General features: G+C 40.4%; 1 protein-coding gene across 1 annotated transcript in view; it reads right to left on the bottom strand.

Annotated features, from left to right (window-relative positions):
* Positions 1-16,609, bottom strand: part of arhgap1 (Rho GTPase activating protein 1) — a 29,627-nt gene extending 13,018 nt beyond the window's left edge. The window contains exons 1-4 of the mRNA XM_071525800.1: positions 16,536-16,609; positions 2,688-2,919; positions 1,591-1,689; positions 288-375 (exon numbers count right to left, since the gene is read on the bottom strand). Coding sequence (XP_071381901.1) covers positions 288-375; positions 1,591-1,689; positions 2,688-2,811 — 311 coding nt within the window. The 5' untranslated portion in view covers positions 2,812-2,919; positions 16,536-16,609. The remainder of the gene's footprint in view (positions 1-287; positions 376-1,590; positions 1,690-2,687; positions 2,920-16,535) is intronic.
* Positions 16,610-17,067: the final 458 nt, after the last annotated feature.

Raw genomic sequence — 17,067 nt, 5'->3', positions numbered from 1 at the left:
TTTGCAGTTACACTAACCGCCTCCACATGCCTCTAAAGGACCAGCTTCAGTTCCCAGCAGATCGCTTTTTATCTAATTAGGGACATTTCTACAGCATATAGAGCCAAAACCAATGAGTATGATTATTAAATTTACTCCTTCACCCTGAGATCTGAGTATACATTGCTCTGGATTATGAATGCACTCAGTGTTATGAGTTATTACACAGAGAGAGAGCTGAGTGTGGCAGTGGATAAGAGGCTATTGAGTTGCATGTGAGCCAGCGCTGGGCCCGGACTGGCACTTACATCAACAGTTTATGGTGGTCCAGCTCGTGGTGCGGGGGCATCCTGCAGGCGTTGAACACTATCACCTTTCTGCCAAAGTTATCATCGCCTAGAGACACCAGACAGACAGAGAGAGAGAGAGAGAGAGAGAGAGAGAGAGAGAGAGAGAGAGAGAGAGAGAGAGAGAGAGAGAGAGAGAGAGAGACAGGCATTAAACACTACCAACATTAAACTAATTAGTATTAAGCCACACCAATTTCTACAAATGAAGAGTTTTTGTTCCAAAGTGATTGAAAAAACAGATGCATACTCTTACAAAAATTGCCTAGCATGAATTTAAAGTCCAATATGGGTTACTATTACATCTTCATCTTCACACATTCACCTAGAAAACAGTTATGTGTATTTTTGGAAACTTGATTGATGGATTTCGCATAGACAGATTTTTTAGAAAATGGATGGATAGTGTTTTGGACTGGATCTAGGGCTGGGCGATGTGGTTGAAATCAATATCATGATAATCATAAGGATTTTTCTCGATATCAATATATATCATGATATGGTTCATGTATGCAAAATCACATTAAATAATCAAATGAATGTTCATCTCATTGAACCGAATGGTAATGTTAGGTGTGATGTCAAACAAAACAGAAATTTTCAAATAATATTCCTACCATACCTCATTTTATCAAGTAAAATTTTAAGTAAAATTTGCTTTTTAAGTAAAATTTGCTTGTCATCATCAATTTAGACAGCAGCAATGTGTGTCACGATATTAAAATATCTTCATATCATCACGATATGATTCCACTGAAAGACGATAAACGATAATATTGAATTGATCACCCAGCCCTAACTTGAACCCTTTAAATCGTCACAATTTTATCCCTGATCAAAGCAGCATTCAACAAGCACATCTTCACAACTGGGAATCCAAGTCAACCATATACTTTTACCAGAAATAACACTACAAAAGTATTTCTTTTTAAAGAAATCCCTCAGAGAAGCCACAAAATCAAGAGTTTTGCTTGCAATAATTACAGCAAAACTCCCAAAAAAGAAATCCTGCAAAATCCTGGAGAGAAGAACCAACAAAACAAGAAAATAAAAATCAAATACCATGGTAGCTGTTCCTCCTAACTCATAAGGTCTCAAAACTCAAAAAATTTGGGGGAAACTGTATTAGTTAATTTGGGGTTTTTACCTTGAAAATCTATTATAATCTATACACACACACACAGGATAAAATCAAAGAGATAGGGGCGGTCCCAGGAGAGAAACATGAGAAAATCATCACAAGGCTTTCGATTGGTGGACTGACCTGCCACTTCGATGATCTGGTGCCTGGCTATGTCATAGAAGGGATGGTCCCAGGACAGATGGGGGGAGCCGGCAGCTAGACGCTGGGAGATGTCCGTCTCTGGAACACACACACACACACACACACACACACACAGATTCAGAAATACATCCACACAGGAATAACACGATATATCATAGTGCTGCACTGCTAGGAAATGATGGAATTTCATAAAACACATATTCACGGCTTCCTTTCAGCAAAGTGGGGGTGATGATGACTTACTTCCGTGAGTCATTAGCCGGCTTTCATCCAGCTGTCAAGTGAGTTTCACGCAAACGTTTGAAGTGACGCGAAAAATAAAATGGTAATTAGGTTGGTTCCATCAGCTGGGTTGAATTAATTAATAAACCGGCTTCCTGAATGTCAGAAAACACATCCAGACTCCAAGAATTGATCAGTATTGGTCAAGTCTGAAGATGAAAACAAAGACATACACTTGGCAAAACTCTCATATATGGAGCTTCTAGTGTGCCAACCTTATTATTTATCGTAATTATACATCATATTACCATCATTATGGATGTTAATTAGCCTAATGTTAGCTGAAACAATGCTATTTAATGTAGAGGGTCACTTCATGATGAATTACAAACTTGATCCATTTTATAAATGATTGAGAAAGTTTGAAATTAAAACTGCTCTTGTCTCATTGGCTTGCTAGAATGTAAACAACAATTTAAAAATGTCATTAAAAAGTGTAAATAGATAAATTTTTGTATTACGATATACTGAATTTCAATACATTTTTCCATCCCTATTCTGTATAGGAGCTAGCATTGAAAATGGGTAGGGTGGTATATTTCAATGAAAAATGTATAGTATATAGTAATTATTTTGGCCGGTAATAATGGTAAATATTAGTTTACCAGCCCTTAGTGTCTATTACAATGTATTGAAATGAATCGAATCAAGCTATAGTCAATATGTTGGATTTTATGATGCATGTAATCTTTGCCTTAAACATCTTGAATTTGTCTTGGTCCTGTGTGTGTGTGTGTGTGTGTGTGTGTGTGTGTGTGTGTGTGTGTGTGTGTGTGTGTGTGAATCCTTCTTACCCGACTTGCTGATGGTAGACAGGTCAGGAGGCCACTGCTGGTCCTCTAGCGGGGACAGTTTGAGGTGGTCTAACTGCGGGGTGGGAGGGTCCTCGCCCAAATCCACTAACAGGTCGGAAGACATCACACACGCTGCACAGCGATGCTACAGGAGCGCGCGCACACACACACACACACACGCACTCTGCCACACACACAGAGATGAGGTCTCCACAGAGTAGCAGCCAGAGTCCTGTAAGAGACAGAGATTTGGGAATCAAACAAAGAGCAAAATCAAGAGACAGAAAGAAAATCAACTACTTGCAACTGATGGAAAAGCTCTTGAGGAAATTAAATATGACTGATAAGCATAAACACAGCTCATTGCTTTTGCTGACATATTGCGGTTTTCAAAAATTGTGCAAAAAAAACCCATCTATGACTTTTCCCAGACCCACTTTCTGTAGAAACCGGTGTTGAAGTGAAGCACTCTGTGTCTGACTCATTCTAGTCAGAAATGAGTATGTGTGACCTGTCAGTGTTTAGTCACGGTTCAAAATAGCAAATTAATCCAATGAAGCAAACACTCTCAAAAGGCTCGGTTAAGAAAGGAGTGAAATGAAATCACTCTCTCTGAAATTAAAAACAGCAAAGACACAGGCAACTAAAGAGCGGATGGGCTCTCTATTAAAAAAAAAAAAAAAAAGTATCAAGTGGCACGCAAGCATAAATAACCAGTTAGGGCTGGACCCGAATATTCGACTATTCGGATATTCGTTCGTTGGGTAGGTATTCGGTTTTCAATTTTGGGATTCGGATATTCGTTTTTTTAAATTTAATTGTATATGTAATCCGTAAACCGGTTGCCATTGACGCTACGAAGCAGTTTCTTTTTTTTTTACTTTCATTCAAACATCAGTCACATTTGCTGATCGCCATGGTGGCACAGAGAAAAAAGTACGACCTGAAATTCAAGCGATCAGTTTCAAATTTGCTGAACAAAACTCAGGAGAAGCAGCAGCAAGACGTTTCTCCATTGATCTTTTTTTTTTTTTAATCTTTTTTCTAAGGTAGGCTACCGGTATTTTGATACGGGGCTCTCTCTCTCTCTCTCTCTCTCTGCGCTTTAGAACGTAACCGCTGTGAAACAATCACAAAATAACGTTTTAATTCTCTGATTCAACGGCTTTCTCGCCATTACCGCTCCCTCTCTTCATTCACTTTCTAGCTCGCTCGACCATCTCTCTCTCTCTCTCTCTCTCTCTCTCTAGCTCGCTCGACCATCTCTCTCTCTCTCTCTCTAGCTCGCTCGACCATCTCTCTCTCTCTCTCTAGCTCGCTCGACCATCTCTCTCTCTCTAGCTCGCTCGACCATCTCTCTCTCTCTCAACCATTGTTGACCTGTGTAGAATGTCTACTGGCCTATTATAATTAGCCCCCCCCGATTGATCGGCGCATGCCTCGTTTTACATGAACACAGAAGATCGCCCAGTGTGACTCCTTCCCGCCGCTCCATGAGAAGCTGCATGCACACTACATGACGGTCAGGGCGGCTCCATGCCCTCCAGACTCCACACCAACTGCTGAGAAAGCCGACTTCTGACACCGAAAACGTATCGGTGTCTAATTTCCTGGCATTTGAAAACGGAACATTTTTCAGTTATTTCAGCACAAACGAGAATACTTACTCTTTTATTTCCTTGCATATTTAATATAAAATGATCATAAATGCTCAAATTCAGCTCTGTTATTGCCATTTCTTTTTCATTTAGCCTAAGTAGAGGCAGTCTGGCCATGGCACAATTCGCCCTTTTCAACCTTCTTTTTTAATTGGTAAAAAATGGAAATCTACAAAGACGACAAATTCGTTTATGCAGGCTATTTGCACCATTAGTTATAAAAGCATCATTTATATATTTACTTTATGCGGAGAGTGAACAATAAATGTTTGCACAGCTGTTGCCAGCTGTCGCCAAGAGTAAACTGGCGGCTTGTTGACCTTCGGTTACATCCTCCTTATCCATTGACCTTTCTAACTCACACACACACAGTCCCATTTCCCATTTAAATTATGCTAACATTTTTCAAAGATTTCAAATCCATCTACAAGGGATGTACAGTCATGCTATGTTGTCATTGAACTTTTATTTTTACTTTTATTACATTGTATAGTTGTTGTATTAAATCCTGAATGTATTGAATTGTATTGTGAGATAAGCATATCGTCCCATCCCTACCATCTACCTGATGTGATCACTAATGAAGCAGAGCCTCATGGTTTTCAATCTAGATGATTATTTGCTGTGTTGTCTGCTTATACCAAGCTGGCTTTCTGCTTTATCTCCCTATTGGGGGTAGGAACTGGGCCCTAATGTGACAATCTTGCCTTTCTGCCATAAAACATTATGTAGGAAAGAATTACAATATTCTCCCTCCCTCCCAGGGCTGCAGCATCAAACAGAGCAGGGAAAAAAAGCACAACAGCTGCAAAACATGACTCATAGAGCCAGAGAGAAACAAGGAGGTTAAATTCCTTCATTTCGCAGATGATTTCATTCCCCTCTTGACTTCTAAAGACGGTTCTCAGGAGAGCTTAAACATCCTGCACAACTTCAGTCAGACCCCAAGCTCTATCGTTACCTTTGGCAAGAAAGAAAAGAAGACAAAAAGGTAGTAATACTCCAAAAAAGGTCTAAATCTCAGGGACAGGGGACAGAATTCTTCAGCACGATAACAGCTCAACATTTAGTTAAGGATGTGAAAGAGCTGAAAGACGTCACTAGAGGAGATTTTATTGAATAGAAAAACTAGATTCCAAACACCAAAACACACCTGGCTCAGCATTCCCATCTCACTCATGAAAGGATTACATTATATAGCAGTGAAGTCACTAACAAGATCTTCTAAGTTGGGACAAACACGCACACAAACATCCATACATGCATTCTTGGGGTACTAACAGATATTCCAAATAATGCATATCCATTAATACTAAATATCCACAAATGCAGCATCAAATTTCACCTCAATAATGTGTTGTAAATACGTGAGAACTCTAATGCAACAGCAGGGCAAACCAAGCACAACTTGAGGAAGAGGAGCGCAAAGAAAACATCAAGTAAGAGAAAGAAGGAGGTGAACAGAACAGCTGGAATTATGCTAAATTGGACTATGCTGAATAAGCGGGTTAAAAGCTAATCATTACCATATTTGGTCATAAACAGGCATGACACAAAGGCAGTGCCCATAGTGAGTGATCCTAATCTGAGGAGATCCTTGCAGTTAGAGTCAGCAGCTGGGTTTCCATCCAAAGCATTTTTTGTTTGTGAATTATGATGAATCGAATGAGAAATGCTGAATGGAAACTGGAAATGGAAACAACAAAATGTCACAACGGGTCAGTTTTTTTTAACAATAAGTGAGCACTATGCATTGGTTGTAGTCTTTTCTTAGGAGTAGCTGTGTTCCTACCATGTGGGATTTTGAATGCAACTATTTTCAAAGGCAAAGGTATCTGCTGTCCCACCAAAAGCTGTTTCTGTTGCACTGGCACAGCATTTGTTCAAATTTACTCTGTTTTTTGCTGATAAAGAAGCGACAAATAGCAATGGAAACACATTTGTCAAGTAAATAATGAGGCACTGACATTTGCCGCCAAGGACTATCTGTACAATATCTGTCTGCGTCTTTCGTCTTTCTATTTACGCTTGGTAGAAGTGCCAGTATCTCTGCTGATGTGTCTAAGAGGCTGTAGGATTTTCATTAGGTCCTTGTTGAAGTGCCATATCTGAAATGCCTGTGGTAGTAACCGTTATAGTAAGTTCACTGCAGTTGATTTTTCCATTTATCATTTCTCTACAATTCAGATTGCTTATGGAAGCGTTTGGCTAGCTAGAAGTAGTTCATTTCAAGTTCCCCGATTTTCCTGAGAAGTCGTGTCAACATTACATTGTTTGATTGTATTGTTTGTTGGATTTATCTGTTGTTAGTAGGCTTAACCCTTTGTTGATCGTATGTTAGCAGGAACATTACTTGTTAAGTTGTAGGCTAGTAGTGAGCTATTATTGATTCGTTTTTACATTTAAGCTAGCTTTCACTTGTCTTCTGATGGAAGTGTTTTTCTTGACGTAGCTAAGTTTTACGAATCGGAAGCCTGTTTATTCACTTCAAGCCAGCTGATGGAAGCATCGCATTTCATTTTTTCAGACGTTTTCATCATTTTTTATAAGACGAGCTTGTTCACTCTGCTTCCTGGTGGAGGTGGAGACAGAGCTACACTTCCTCCTGAACTGCACTAATAGTAAAAACATCACAACAATTTTTTGAGTCATTTTCAGAAACAAAATTAGATTATATCCTGGCGAAAAAGTAATTGTTCTTGACCTACCATACATGTTGTAGTTTTTGATACATGCTTCATCTTGTGATTAATGCATTGTTTGGTTTATTCATTGCCTATTGTTCACTTATCTCTACTTGTTAATGTTGTACTATTTATTGGGAAGACTTTGACACCACTTGCTTTGGCAACAGATGCTGAATTATTACATAACGACAAAGCTGAGAGAGACACAGTCAGAGAGAGAGAGAGAGAGAGAGAGAGAGAGAGAGAGAGAGAGAGAGAGAGAGAGAGAGAGAGAGAGAGAGAGAGAGAGAAGCTGACATTAAAAGCACCAGGATGCAACCACAAGGTCATTGCATATTTATGAGGTTAATGAGCTGAATGGATAAGTGCAGTGAAGAAAGCAATACTCTCTCACCCACACAGAAAAACTAACATACAGGATGTACACATACTACAATTCCATATACAACCCATAAAACCATGTTAAAGCTGCACTAGGCAACTCTGCACCTTTTTTTCCCCCGCAAAAATGTTTTAAACAAGAATCTCAAGGATTACCACTTTTTAGGGCTGAACGATTTTGAAAAAAATATCGAATTGCGATTATTTTGACTGATATTGCAATTGCGATATGATTTGCGATATTAGAGGGAATGATCATTTTTACATCATTATTCTCATTTTCATTGAAAAACGCATTAAAATGATTACGGTGTGATTTTTGCGGGGATCTGTACCAAACAAAGATGTTTTCTTAAGTCTGTAGAATACGATGTGTAGGCCAGGACATCTCTGCAGCACCACAATATTTCATTTAAAATGGTATTTCCCCTTTAACAAATATTGCGCCTCCTGCGATTTTGAAAATTGCAGTAGGCCATATTGCGATTTCGATAAAATTGCGATTAATTGTTCAGCCCTACCACTTTTAATTCCCCGTTTCGATTCGTCACTTCCTGTGCACCGAGAATATTTCCCACCAGTGTCTGCACCCGACACCGGAATATAATTTGGGCGAACGGGGGTGAAGCTCCAGCATGTAAATGAGGGAGGATGGGCAGCCCTACTTTGCGGTGTGGGCTGTGAAGACGGGTGTGTTTTACATAAAAAAATATTGCCTAGAGAGGCTTCAAGAATAGCAAAACGTAGAGTGCAGCGAGCCGGTGGCGTAATCTAATTGCTTCAAGTTAATGATTCCCCCCCCCCCCCGTGCCTCGCTTCCTCTTCTCTCGCCTCTCTCACACATTAACTTTCTCCCCCGCCCCTCCTTCCCTGCTCTCGCACTTCCTCTTTTTCCTTCTACTCTCTCTCTCTCTCTCGTATACCCCCACCCCCACTGTGTCTCTGCGCTCTCCCCACTATGTGATGTTATGCTGGGTGACAGCATGTTGCTTTAAATAAATATCGCTACTAACCAACAGACACAGTCGGCCTATTGCTGCTGCCCAGCCGAACGCACAGATACTGGGAAACAACTGTTAGCGCACAGTCAGCAACCACAACGCTATCAAGAATGTCATTTTACAGGATTCTGGATGTTGTGGACACATGACTCCCACTCATCCCTAATGGGGGATTCCTATTTCCTAGCTTCTTGTGTTCCTGGTCACATCCCTGCTTTGTTCACACAGCAGGTTAGTCGGTTTAGGTCGATGTGGAGGTAAAGCAGAGGGACACACTACATGACTTTTAGGCCATGGTGTAGCCTAATGATGACAGATAGAGCTGCAACGATTAATCGGTTAGTTGTCAACTATTAAATTAATCGGCAACTATTTTGATAATCGATTAATCGGTTTGAGTAATTTTTTTAAAGAAAAATAAGTCAAAATTCTCTGATTCCAGCTTCTTAAATGTGAATATTTTCTGGTTTCTTTCCTCCTCTATGACAGTAAACTGAATATCTTTGGGTTGTGGACAAAACAAGACATTTGAGGACGTCATCTTGGGCTTTGGGAAACACTGATCCACATTTTTCACCATTTTCTGACATTTTATAGACCAAACAACTAATCAATTAATCGAGAAAATAATCGACAGATTCATCGACAATGAAAATAATCGTTAGTTGCAGCCCTAATGACAGATGATCTTGTAGTGTGTGTGAGAGTGTTCCGGAGTTTGATCTCTTGCCTCCTGATTCAGTCAGGACCATCACCGTTATTTCAAACATGTTTAATCTTTTCAAACTCGATTCTGGACAAGTCTTGACGTTGTCCTGTAGTGTGAGCTGGTCAACCGCTCAAGTCTGTCTGAATGGAGGCAAGGCAACAGCCAATGAGAGTTGAGCACCAGGGAGGAAGTGCAGAAAGCAAAATGCTCCGGTTGTGTGTTGAGAGGTCGGTGTTCTCGCGAGATTTGGATGTCGCGTGGCGTTCGAACTCGGGTAGTGTGTGTTCCCCAAATCCTACTTGTCGTCGAGTGTGTGATCCTCAAATCAAACTGGTCGTCAAGTGTGTGTGTGTGTGTGTGTGTGTTCCTCAAATCCAACTGTCTGTCAAATGTGCATGCTGCCCAACTGTGACTGCCAGTCTCTCAGTGTGTGATGTCCAATTCTTTCACAGTCTCTTCAGTAGCGCAGTGTGTGCCCAGGCTTAGCCATCTGTGTTCCAACTAGGGGCTTGGTATGAGGAGACACTCTTCTTCTACATTAAAAACCACAAGGCTGCCATTCATTAACAATCAATCCATCCAAGCCATTTCTGAAACTTTTAAAATCGGAATTTGTGATGGAAGTCGGAGAATTCTGCTGAATGTGACTTCAGTTAACTGGAACCAAGATCAGCGTTTCTCATACGCAGCGTTATTTATAGCAGCCCGACACAAATGGACGCCTTATGGGTCTTTCACACAGGACATGGTATGCTCAGCTCTCGACTAGATGCTTGGGGAAGTTGGAGTAGCATGAAAAAAACGGGCAGAATTTATATAGAAGCAGGTAGAGGAGCGACTCTTAGCTTGTTATCTTGTTAGTGTTGTGTATATATATCTGATATAACATCTAAAATATCACATCCAAAGGTCATATATCACTGATCTCCACTGTATTTTTAAACACACATACTTGGTTAGAAACATATGGTGTGAGCAGAACCATCTGCAGCTCAACGTGACAAAGACTAAGGAGCTGGTTGTGGATCTGAGGAGGGCCAAGACACCGGTGACCCCTGTTTCCATCGAGGGGGTCAGTGTGGACATTGTGGAGGACTACAAGTACCTGGGAGTGTACATTGACCATAAACTGAACTGGGCTAAGAACACTGAAGCTCTCTACAAGAAGGGCCAGAGCCGTCTCTACTTTCTGAGGAGGCTGAGGTCCTTCAACATCTGCCGGACAATGCTGAGGATGTTTTATGAGTCTGTGGTGGCCAGTGCTCTCCTGTTTGCTGTGGTGTGCTGGGGCAGCAGGTTGAGGGCAGCAGACGCCAACAGACTCAACAAACTGATCCGAAAGGCCAGTGACGTTGTGGGGGTGGAGCTGGACTCTCTGGTGGCAGTGTCACAGAGGAGGATGCTGTCCAAGTTACATGGCATCTTGGACAATGTCTCCCACCCGCTCCATGACTTGCTGGTCAAGCACAGGAGCACATTCAGTGCAAGACTCATTCCACCGAGATGCACCACAGAGCGCCACAGGAACTCATTCCTGCCTGTGGCCATCAAACTTTTCAACTCCTCCCTCAGAGTGTCAGACACTCTGAGTCAGTAGACTAGCTCTTGAACTTATTTCACCCGGTCAGCAGTTATAACCCATAACTTATAACTTATATCTAACTGTGCAATACCAATTTTTTGTGCAATAATTCAACTGCAATAATTCAACTGTGCAATACTTACTAATTATTTAATTATTAACACTGGTGTATGTATATATTGGAGTATGATGCATATTGTACAGAATTCTTATTTCTCTTATTTCTATATTATTATTATTATTTTTATTCTCATTGTTATATATTGTAGTATAATGCACATATTTTACATATTTCTTACTTTCGTATTTCTATTTTTCTTATAATTTCTTATAATTTCTCTACGCTTGTATATATTCACTTCTACAATGTGAGCAGCTGCAATGTAACCCAATTTCCCCTCGGGGATCAATAAAGTATTTCTGATTCTGATTCTGATTCTGATTCTGAAGCCAATTTCTGCCAGTGTGAGGAAAAAAACCCGTAAGTCAGTAAGTAATGACTTAGTATACTAAGTCATTATTTTGAGATACCAAGTCATTATTTTGAGATACTAAGTCATTATTTTGAGAAAGTTTCTCATTATTTTGAGATACTAAGTCATTATTTTGAGATACTAAGTCATTATTTTGAGAAAATTTCTCATTATTTTGAGATACAAAGTCATTATTTTGAGATACTAAGTCATTATTTTGAGATACTAAGTCATTATTTTGAGATACTAAGTCATTATTTTGAGAAAGTTTCTCATTATTTTGAGAAAGTTTCTCATTATAATGACTTACAGGATCTTTTTTTTTTCATCACACTGGAGGAAATGGGCTTCCATAGAAACATGCTTCCAGGAGAGAGCTTTTCTACCAAGGTTCCTGTACAACTTCAGAATTGTGTTGAATAATTTGGAAAATTCTGACACTGTCCCTATCAACTTTTCCTCCATTTTCTTTTCCTTCCTGGCTGGCTACTTCTCTTGTTTCTATTGGATGGATGAGTGTTCCATCACAGCATTTGGCGCACGAGTTCAACTAGGCTGAACTTTGGGCTCAAAGGCGACGCAACACCTTGGAAGTCTGTTGACATGCGGTGCCGGCCAATGGAAACAATGGGTTTTAGAGCGCAGGGGTAGAGTTATCATGCTACATGTTACAGCATTTCTTGTCATGTGTGAACAGTCCTTTTCACTGTTCAGCTGTGTTATGTCGGCCCTGGCCTGCCACCACCACAAATAACTTCCAAACCTGAGGGAAACATCACTGACGTTATTCGGTCAGTCAGCCGGTACAGCAGTCAGAAAGTCAGTCAGTCAGTCAGCATATTGCTGCTGCCCAAGGAAATGCAGAGCTGTAGCCTGTACAAAAGAAACACCGATTCACATCTAGAGACACTCGGCCAGTTAGCCAGACAGTCAGATAGTCTGCAGATGCCCCATATCTCCAATTTGACATTTTTCCAACTATAATTTACAGCTAAGATTGTCTTGTGTCCCTGAAACCAAACCACATGACTGAAGATACAATTCAAATTTTCCAGCAAGTACCGATTGTGTACCGTTTCCGTGCCGGTCCACGTGTCCTGGAAGATTTCAATGTCCCGGACAAATGGGAGAAATTCCGGTCAAATATTATCTGTGTTTATTGAGCTTAAAAACAATTGATAGGCAGGCTATATAAAGAATTACATCATCAAGGCATGTAGATTTATAATATTTTTTATTGAAAAGTAGGCTACTTTTGCTTATACATTATATTCCAAATAAAATAAGTCCCGTCAATAGACTCACGTGCATAACGCTATCTCTCTCAAACACACACACATTACCATGCAAAATAGAAAAATTGCACCATCTACTATGAAGATTTGCACTTTACTTCGTTCCTGACATGTATTTTGTTGCCAAATAGCCATATGCTTTCACCATTACGCAATGCCAAATGCGGAACGTGCATGTCCCGATAACCATCATCACACATTGGCAATTGCTAAATATGCAACCGACAACCAAGAAAAACAAGACAGTAAATATGTAAAAAGCACAGCCCAGCAAAAAGTCATGAAAATAAACTGCAAAGGCATCTGACCTTCACCTGACGCACAACATAGGCCTACCACACACACACACATCGCCCTTGATTGGTTAATACATTACGCTACATTCAAAACAATTTAGTAAATCCTCCCCAGTTTTGTCTCATGTCACTTAAATCAACTCATGTGGAGTAATTTTTAGTATTACTTTACTGAAAGAGACTTAAAGCTACTCAAAGCTACTCGTCGGAGCAGGTCAGGAGATAGACTGGGAGTAGAACTCAACCTGCTGCTGTAACTCAGTCTCAGTAAAACAAGGAGCACAATGTTCCAATAATTGTGCTTGGAGGGAATTATTTTCACCAGACGGATTTAAATATTTCAGACGTCAACAGATTTTCCCGGTAAAAAAAAAACGGTAATTACCGGATAATGGAAACCCAGGTCCCATGGCACATTTGTGGCAATGACAGATACAAATAATTAATGATCAGTTTATTAGAATGTGATCTCAGCTCTCTAGCTCCCTAGTTGATCAGCTGCCTTCATCTCTTCTACAGAATACAGTAACAAACAGTTAGCAAACATCGCTTATAGCTCACTACACACGTCACAGTATGGCAGCAGTCCATGTAAACTAACTGATGAAGAACCCAGAAGTACTGTATATTCTCCAGCTGCGTGTGATGTCATCTACAAGAAAAGGATTCTGGAAGTTGTGAGAAAAATCGTAGCTAAGATGCGAAGGTTTATAGTTACAGTACTACAACTTTTACTTGATTTTAATAAGCAAAGATTGGTGTATGGTGTATGTGTATTGGTGTACTGTGGTATGTGTATTGTGGTATGTGTATTTTATTGTATTTCCATATCTGTAGTGTATTGTGGTTTTATGATACTGAAAGCTGAATATTTTAATTACACTGAACATGTAAAAGCCCAACTAGGGACAAGAGTTGACAATTAGCAATAGCTATAAACTCTCTGTGCAGCACATCAGTTTCATGCTCTGTATTGGAACTATGTTAAATTGCATCGTCCCTATCAAATAAAATTCAAAAAAAATAAATAAATAAAGGCTGCTCATTAAAAAAACCCACTTAATTTGTTGAAAATTAATGTCAACACACCACAATGATGATTTTGTCAGCCAGTCATTCACTTAGCCTGCCAGCCAGTCAGAAGTCTGCTAGCTAACCATGCAGTCACTCTGTCAGCCATCTATCCCTGTAGTCAATGAGCCAATCAGTCAACTCACCAGCCGGGCCAATAAGCCAGTTCCAGATTACTTTTACAGCAGTGGTGCAGTGCAGCATCCGCCCACCCTGCCCGACCCCACCCGGCCACAGCACCTGTCTATAGGTGTGTATGTTTGAGTATTGTCAATAAAACACGCTGTGCTGCTTTTGGACGCGGTGCGGCCCCGCTACTGTGTCTGCATAATGTGTGGGGGGGGAAACGCTTTACTGCGGAATCCAGTGGTATAACACCCTGCCCCCCCCCCCCCCTTCCTCCCCTCTATCAGAGCAGAGCAGACAGAGGAGAAAAGAAGCTTAGTGATTTTTTTTTTTCCTCCAGGGGGTTGGGCATCGGCTCCTCAGAAAACTACACTGCAGAAAAACCCTGGAAATCATTCTAATCCTGTTACCACAGAGCTAAACAAGCAGGGGTGAAGGCTGGCCATGGACAACACACACTATGATCACTAGCTTTTCCATAACATCATACATACTGCTACGCACATTTCACTTCCCCACTATTCTCTTTATGGCATTTCTGCTTTAATAGACAGTATGCCACTGGATGCTGTAGGGTTCAAACTGAAGGTCACGAGTCCACACTCTGTGCCATAGCCCAGTGAGCTACCTGGACACACCAGATGTAACACCATGTTTTGTCTATAACTTCACATCCAGCCTTCTAAAAAATAACCCACGTTTGATATATCCGTGTGTGAAGTGGCTGTTGTTAAAGGTCAAGCAAGTCTTATGAATCCTTCATAAACAAGGCAACAGTAAACATGTCATCCCAGAAGAATGATGCAATCCCCCTCTGGGCCAGTCCATGACAAATATGTCACCTTGTTTTGACCTGTAACTGTAGCACCACCCTTGGGCCAATCAGTGTAATCTTGAAAATGCTGGAACGCAGGGGTGGGATGCATCATTCACCTAAGTTTTATCAAAAATAGATCAGTGCTGTATAAGATACAGTGTGTGACAAAAGGGAACAATCCAAAGATCTCATAATCAATGAGACATATCACAGCATACCATTTTGTTTTGCACTTAGGCCTAAGTAGCTTTGATTCAGTGCAGGAGCATATTGACTATTCATTTATAAAACATGAACTAGTATCATGTACAATAAGCTGAGCTCTAGTTCAAAATTGGTGCCACCAACTGAAAATGTTAAAGCCACACTGATAGTTCCGGTTGAAACAGGATGTTAGGGCAGGACGTAATGCGGGGAGGGACTGTTCCAAAGTGGGCAGGTTCAGCCATAATAAACATTAGGACTGTGGTGAACCATGGTGTCTTTGGAAAAGGAAACAGGGTGTTTGGGTGTGAACACCCCAAAATACACCGGCTCTCCTCTGGAACTTACACAGAGTGTCTTTTTGTTCTCCACCAGCAAGTTAGGATCTTGTCAACAGCTTGTCTGTAACGGACCTTTCATACAGTTCAGTGGTTACTATAGTCTACAGGGAAATTTTATGCAAAGCAGTGAGATTGATACCAAATAGCAACAAGGCACAGAACTACTGTTCAGCAGCATGAGTGGTATTAGCCATTATCAATGCCAATAACATCAGCATACCCTGATCTGATGCCTTTTTCTCTGCATTTAGTGGTAGCCCTAAATTTGACTCTTCAGAAACAAAATAAACTAACTGTATTGAGTGCATATTAAACATAAATGGCGGAGATATACGGATTAGTTGTGCACGTTATTTACTTAGGTAAGCTTATTCCTCTGCTGTATAACCATTATTTCACAAGACATGAGGGTCTTTTGATAAATTCGGCATACATCTCATTCACTAAGCAGATATTATTTCAATTAAATTTCCACTTTTAAAATTACTTCATACTGTGCGCCACCACCCACCACGGTGTGTTTTGGTGGAAAAATATTTACAAAAAAAAATATATACCAACTGCTCGGTGGGTGCCGATTTTATCAGTTGAACCTACTGAGTGTAAAAATGCATTACAACATGTTTTACAACGTATACATGTTTGACGATAAGCAAGGACACATTAATCTGTTGGATTTTTGAATGGAGTTCGCGTGACATTCTCTCCATACAAGAGGGAACGTCACGGTTTGTGGCTAACAAGTGGCTAGCTACAGTTACAAACTAACATTACATTAGTTGAGCAACAGCAACAAGTGAGCAGCTTGCCAACTAGTTTACAGTTAGCTATCAGCAGACCAAACTGAGACAAAACAGTTAAGCTAGTTGATAAAATCCAAAGAGGCCACCTGAACTGACAAACTGTTGCAAAGCTATGCGTTAGCAAGCTGGATCAGCCAACTGGGTATGGTTCACTTGGCGTTATGCCTGGGTGCAATTACCAACACTAGTCTTAAATGTAATTTTAAACGTGTTTTTGCTATTCTGCGTTGAAATTCACCCTTGAACCATATCGCCGCAGTATAACTAATCAATGTTAGCACCGAAAATTAGCCTCATGACACCGTGCGATAAAAGTGCAATTCTCGCTCGAACGCCGCGCTTCAGAGTTGATTGTGCGTTCCATATTATAGTAGTAAAGTTATAGTATAGATATGGTTATTTACCGTGGTGCAATATCTTTGAAATCAGCCGAGGACGTTTTGGGTGTCTGTTACCGTCGTTGACTTGATCAGTGTTGTTGACAGCAACATGAATCTGCGTCAAATACCACTTCCGGTTATTGCTTTTCAAAATAAAAGCATGCATTATGCCGTACACATGTATCTGTCAAAATAAGGGCACTATTAAAGGAAAAATCCACCTAAAACACTGTAACACTATTTAAAAACAGCTATTGGAGATGCCTTGCATTTCTGGCTCCTTTTTGGTGTTTGGTGGCGTATTGTTCTTATTCATGTGTAGATAAATGACCAAATATAGACAATGTGACGTCAAGATGTTTCCAGCACAGCTAAACCTTTGCTAGCAGAAAAATTGTCAGCTATCTAAAATATCAATGGTAATATCAGTCCCTCAGAATCAAAGAGCAAGGTTTCTAGAGCCACCATTTCACACGGAGGTTCAATAATCACACATAGAGAGAAGGTGCTATTTTTCTCTTTTTTATGCTCGTAAGGGGAAAAACCTGTCTATTTT

The sequence above is a fragment of the Centroberyx affinis genome, unplaced genomic scaffold, assembly GCF_046629955.1.
Source record: "Centroberyx affinis isolate AG114_WGS23_722 - 3 ecotype Tasmania unplaced genomic scaffold, CSIRO-AGI_Caff_v1 ptg001338l_1, whole genome shotgun sequence".
Lineage (NCBI taxonomy): Eukaryota > Metazoa > Chordata > Actinopteri > Beryciformes > Berycidae > Centroberyx > Centroberyx affinis.
This window is presented reverse-complemented; position numbering and strand designations above follow the sequence as displayed.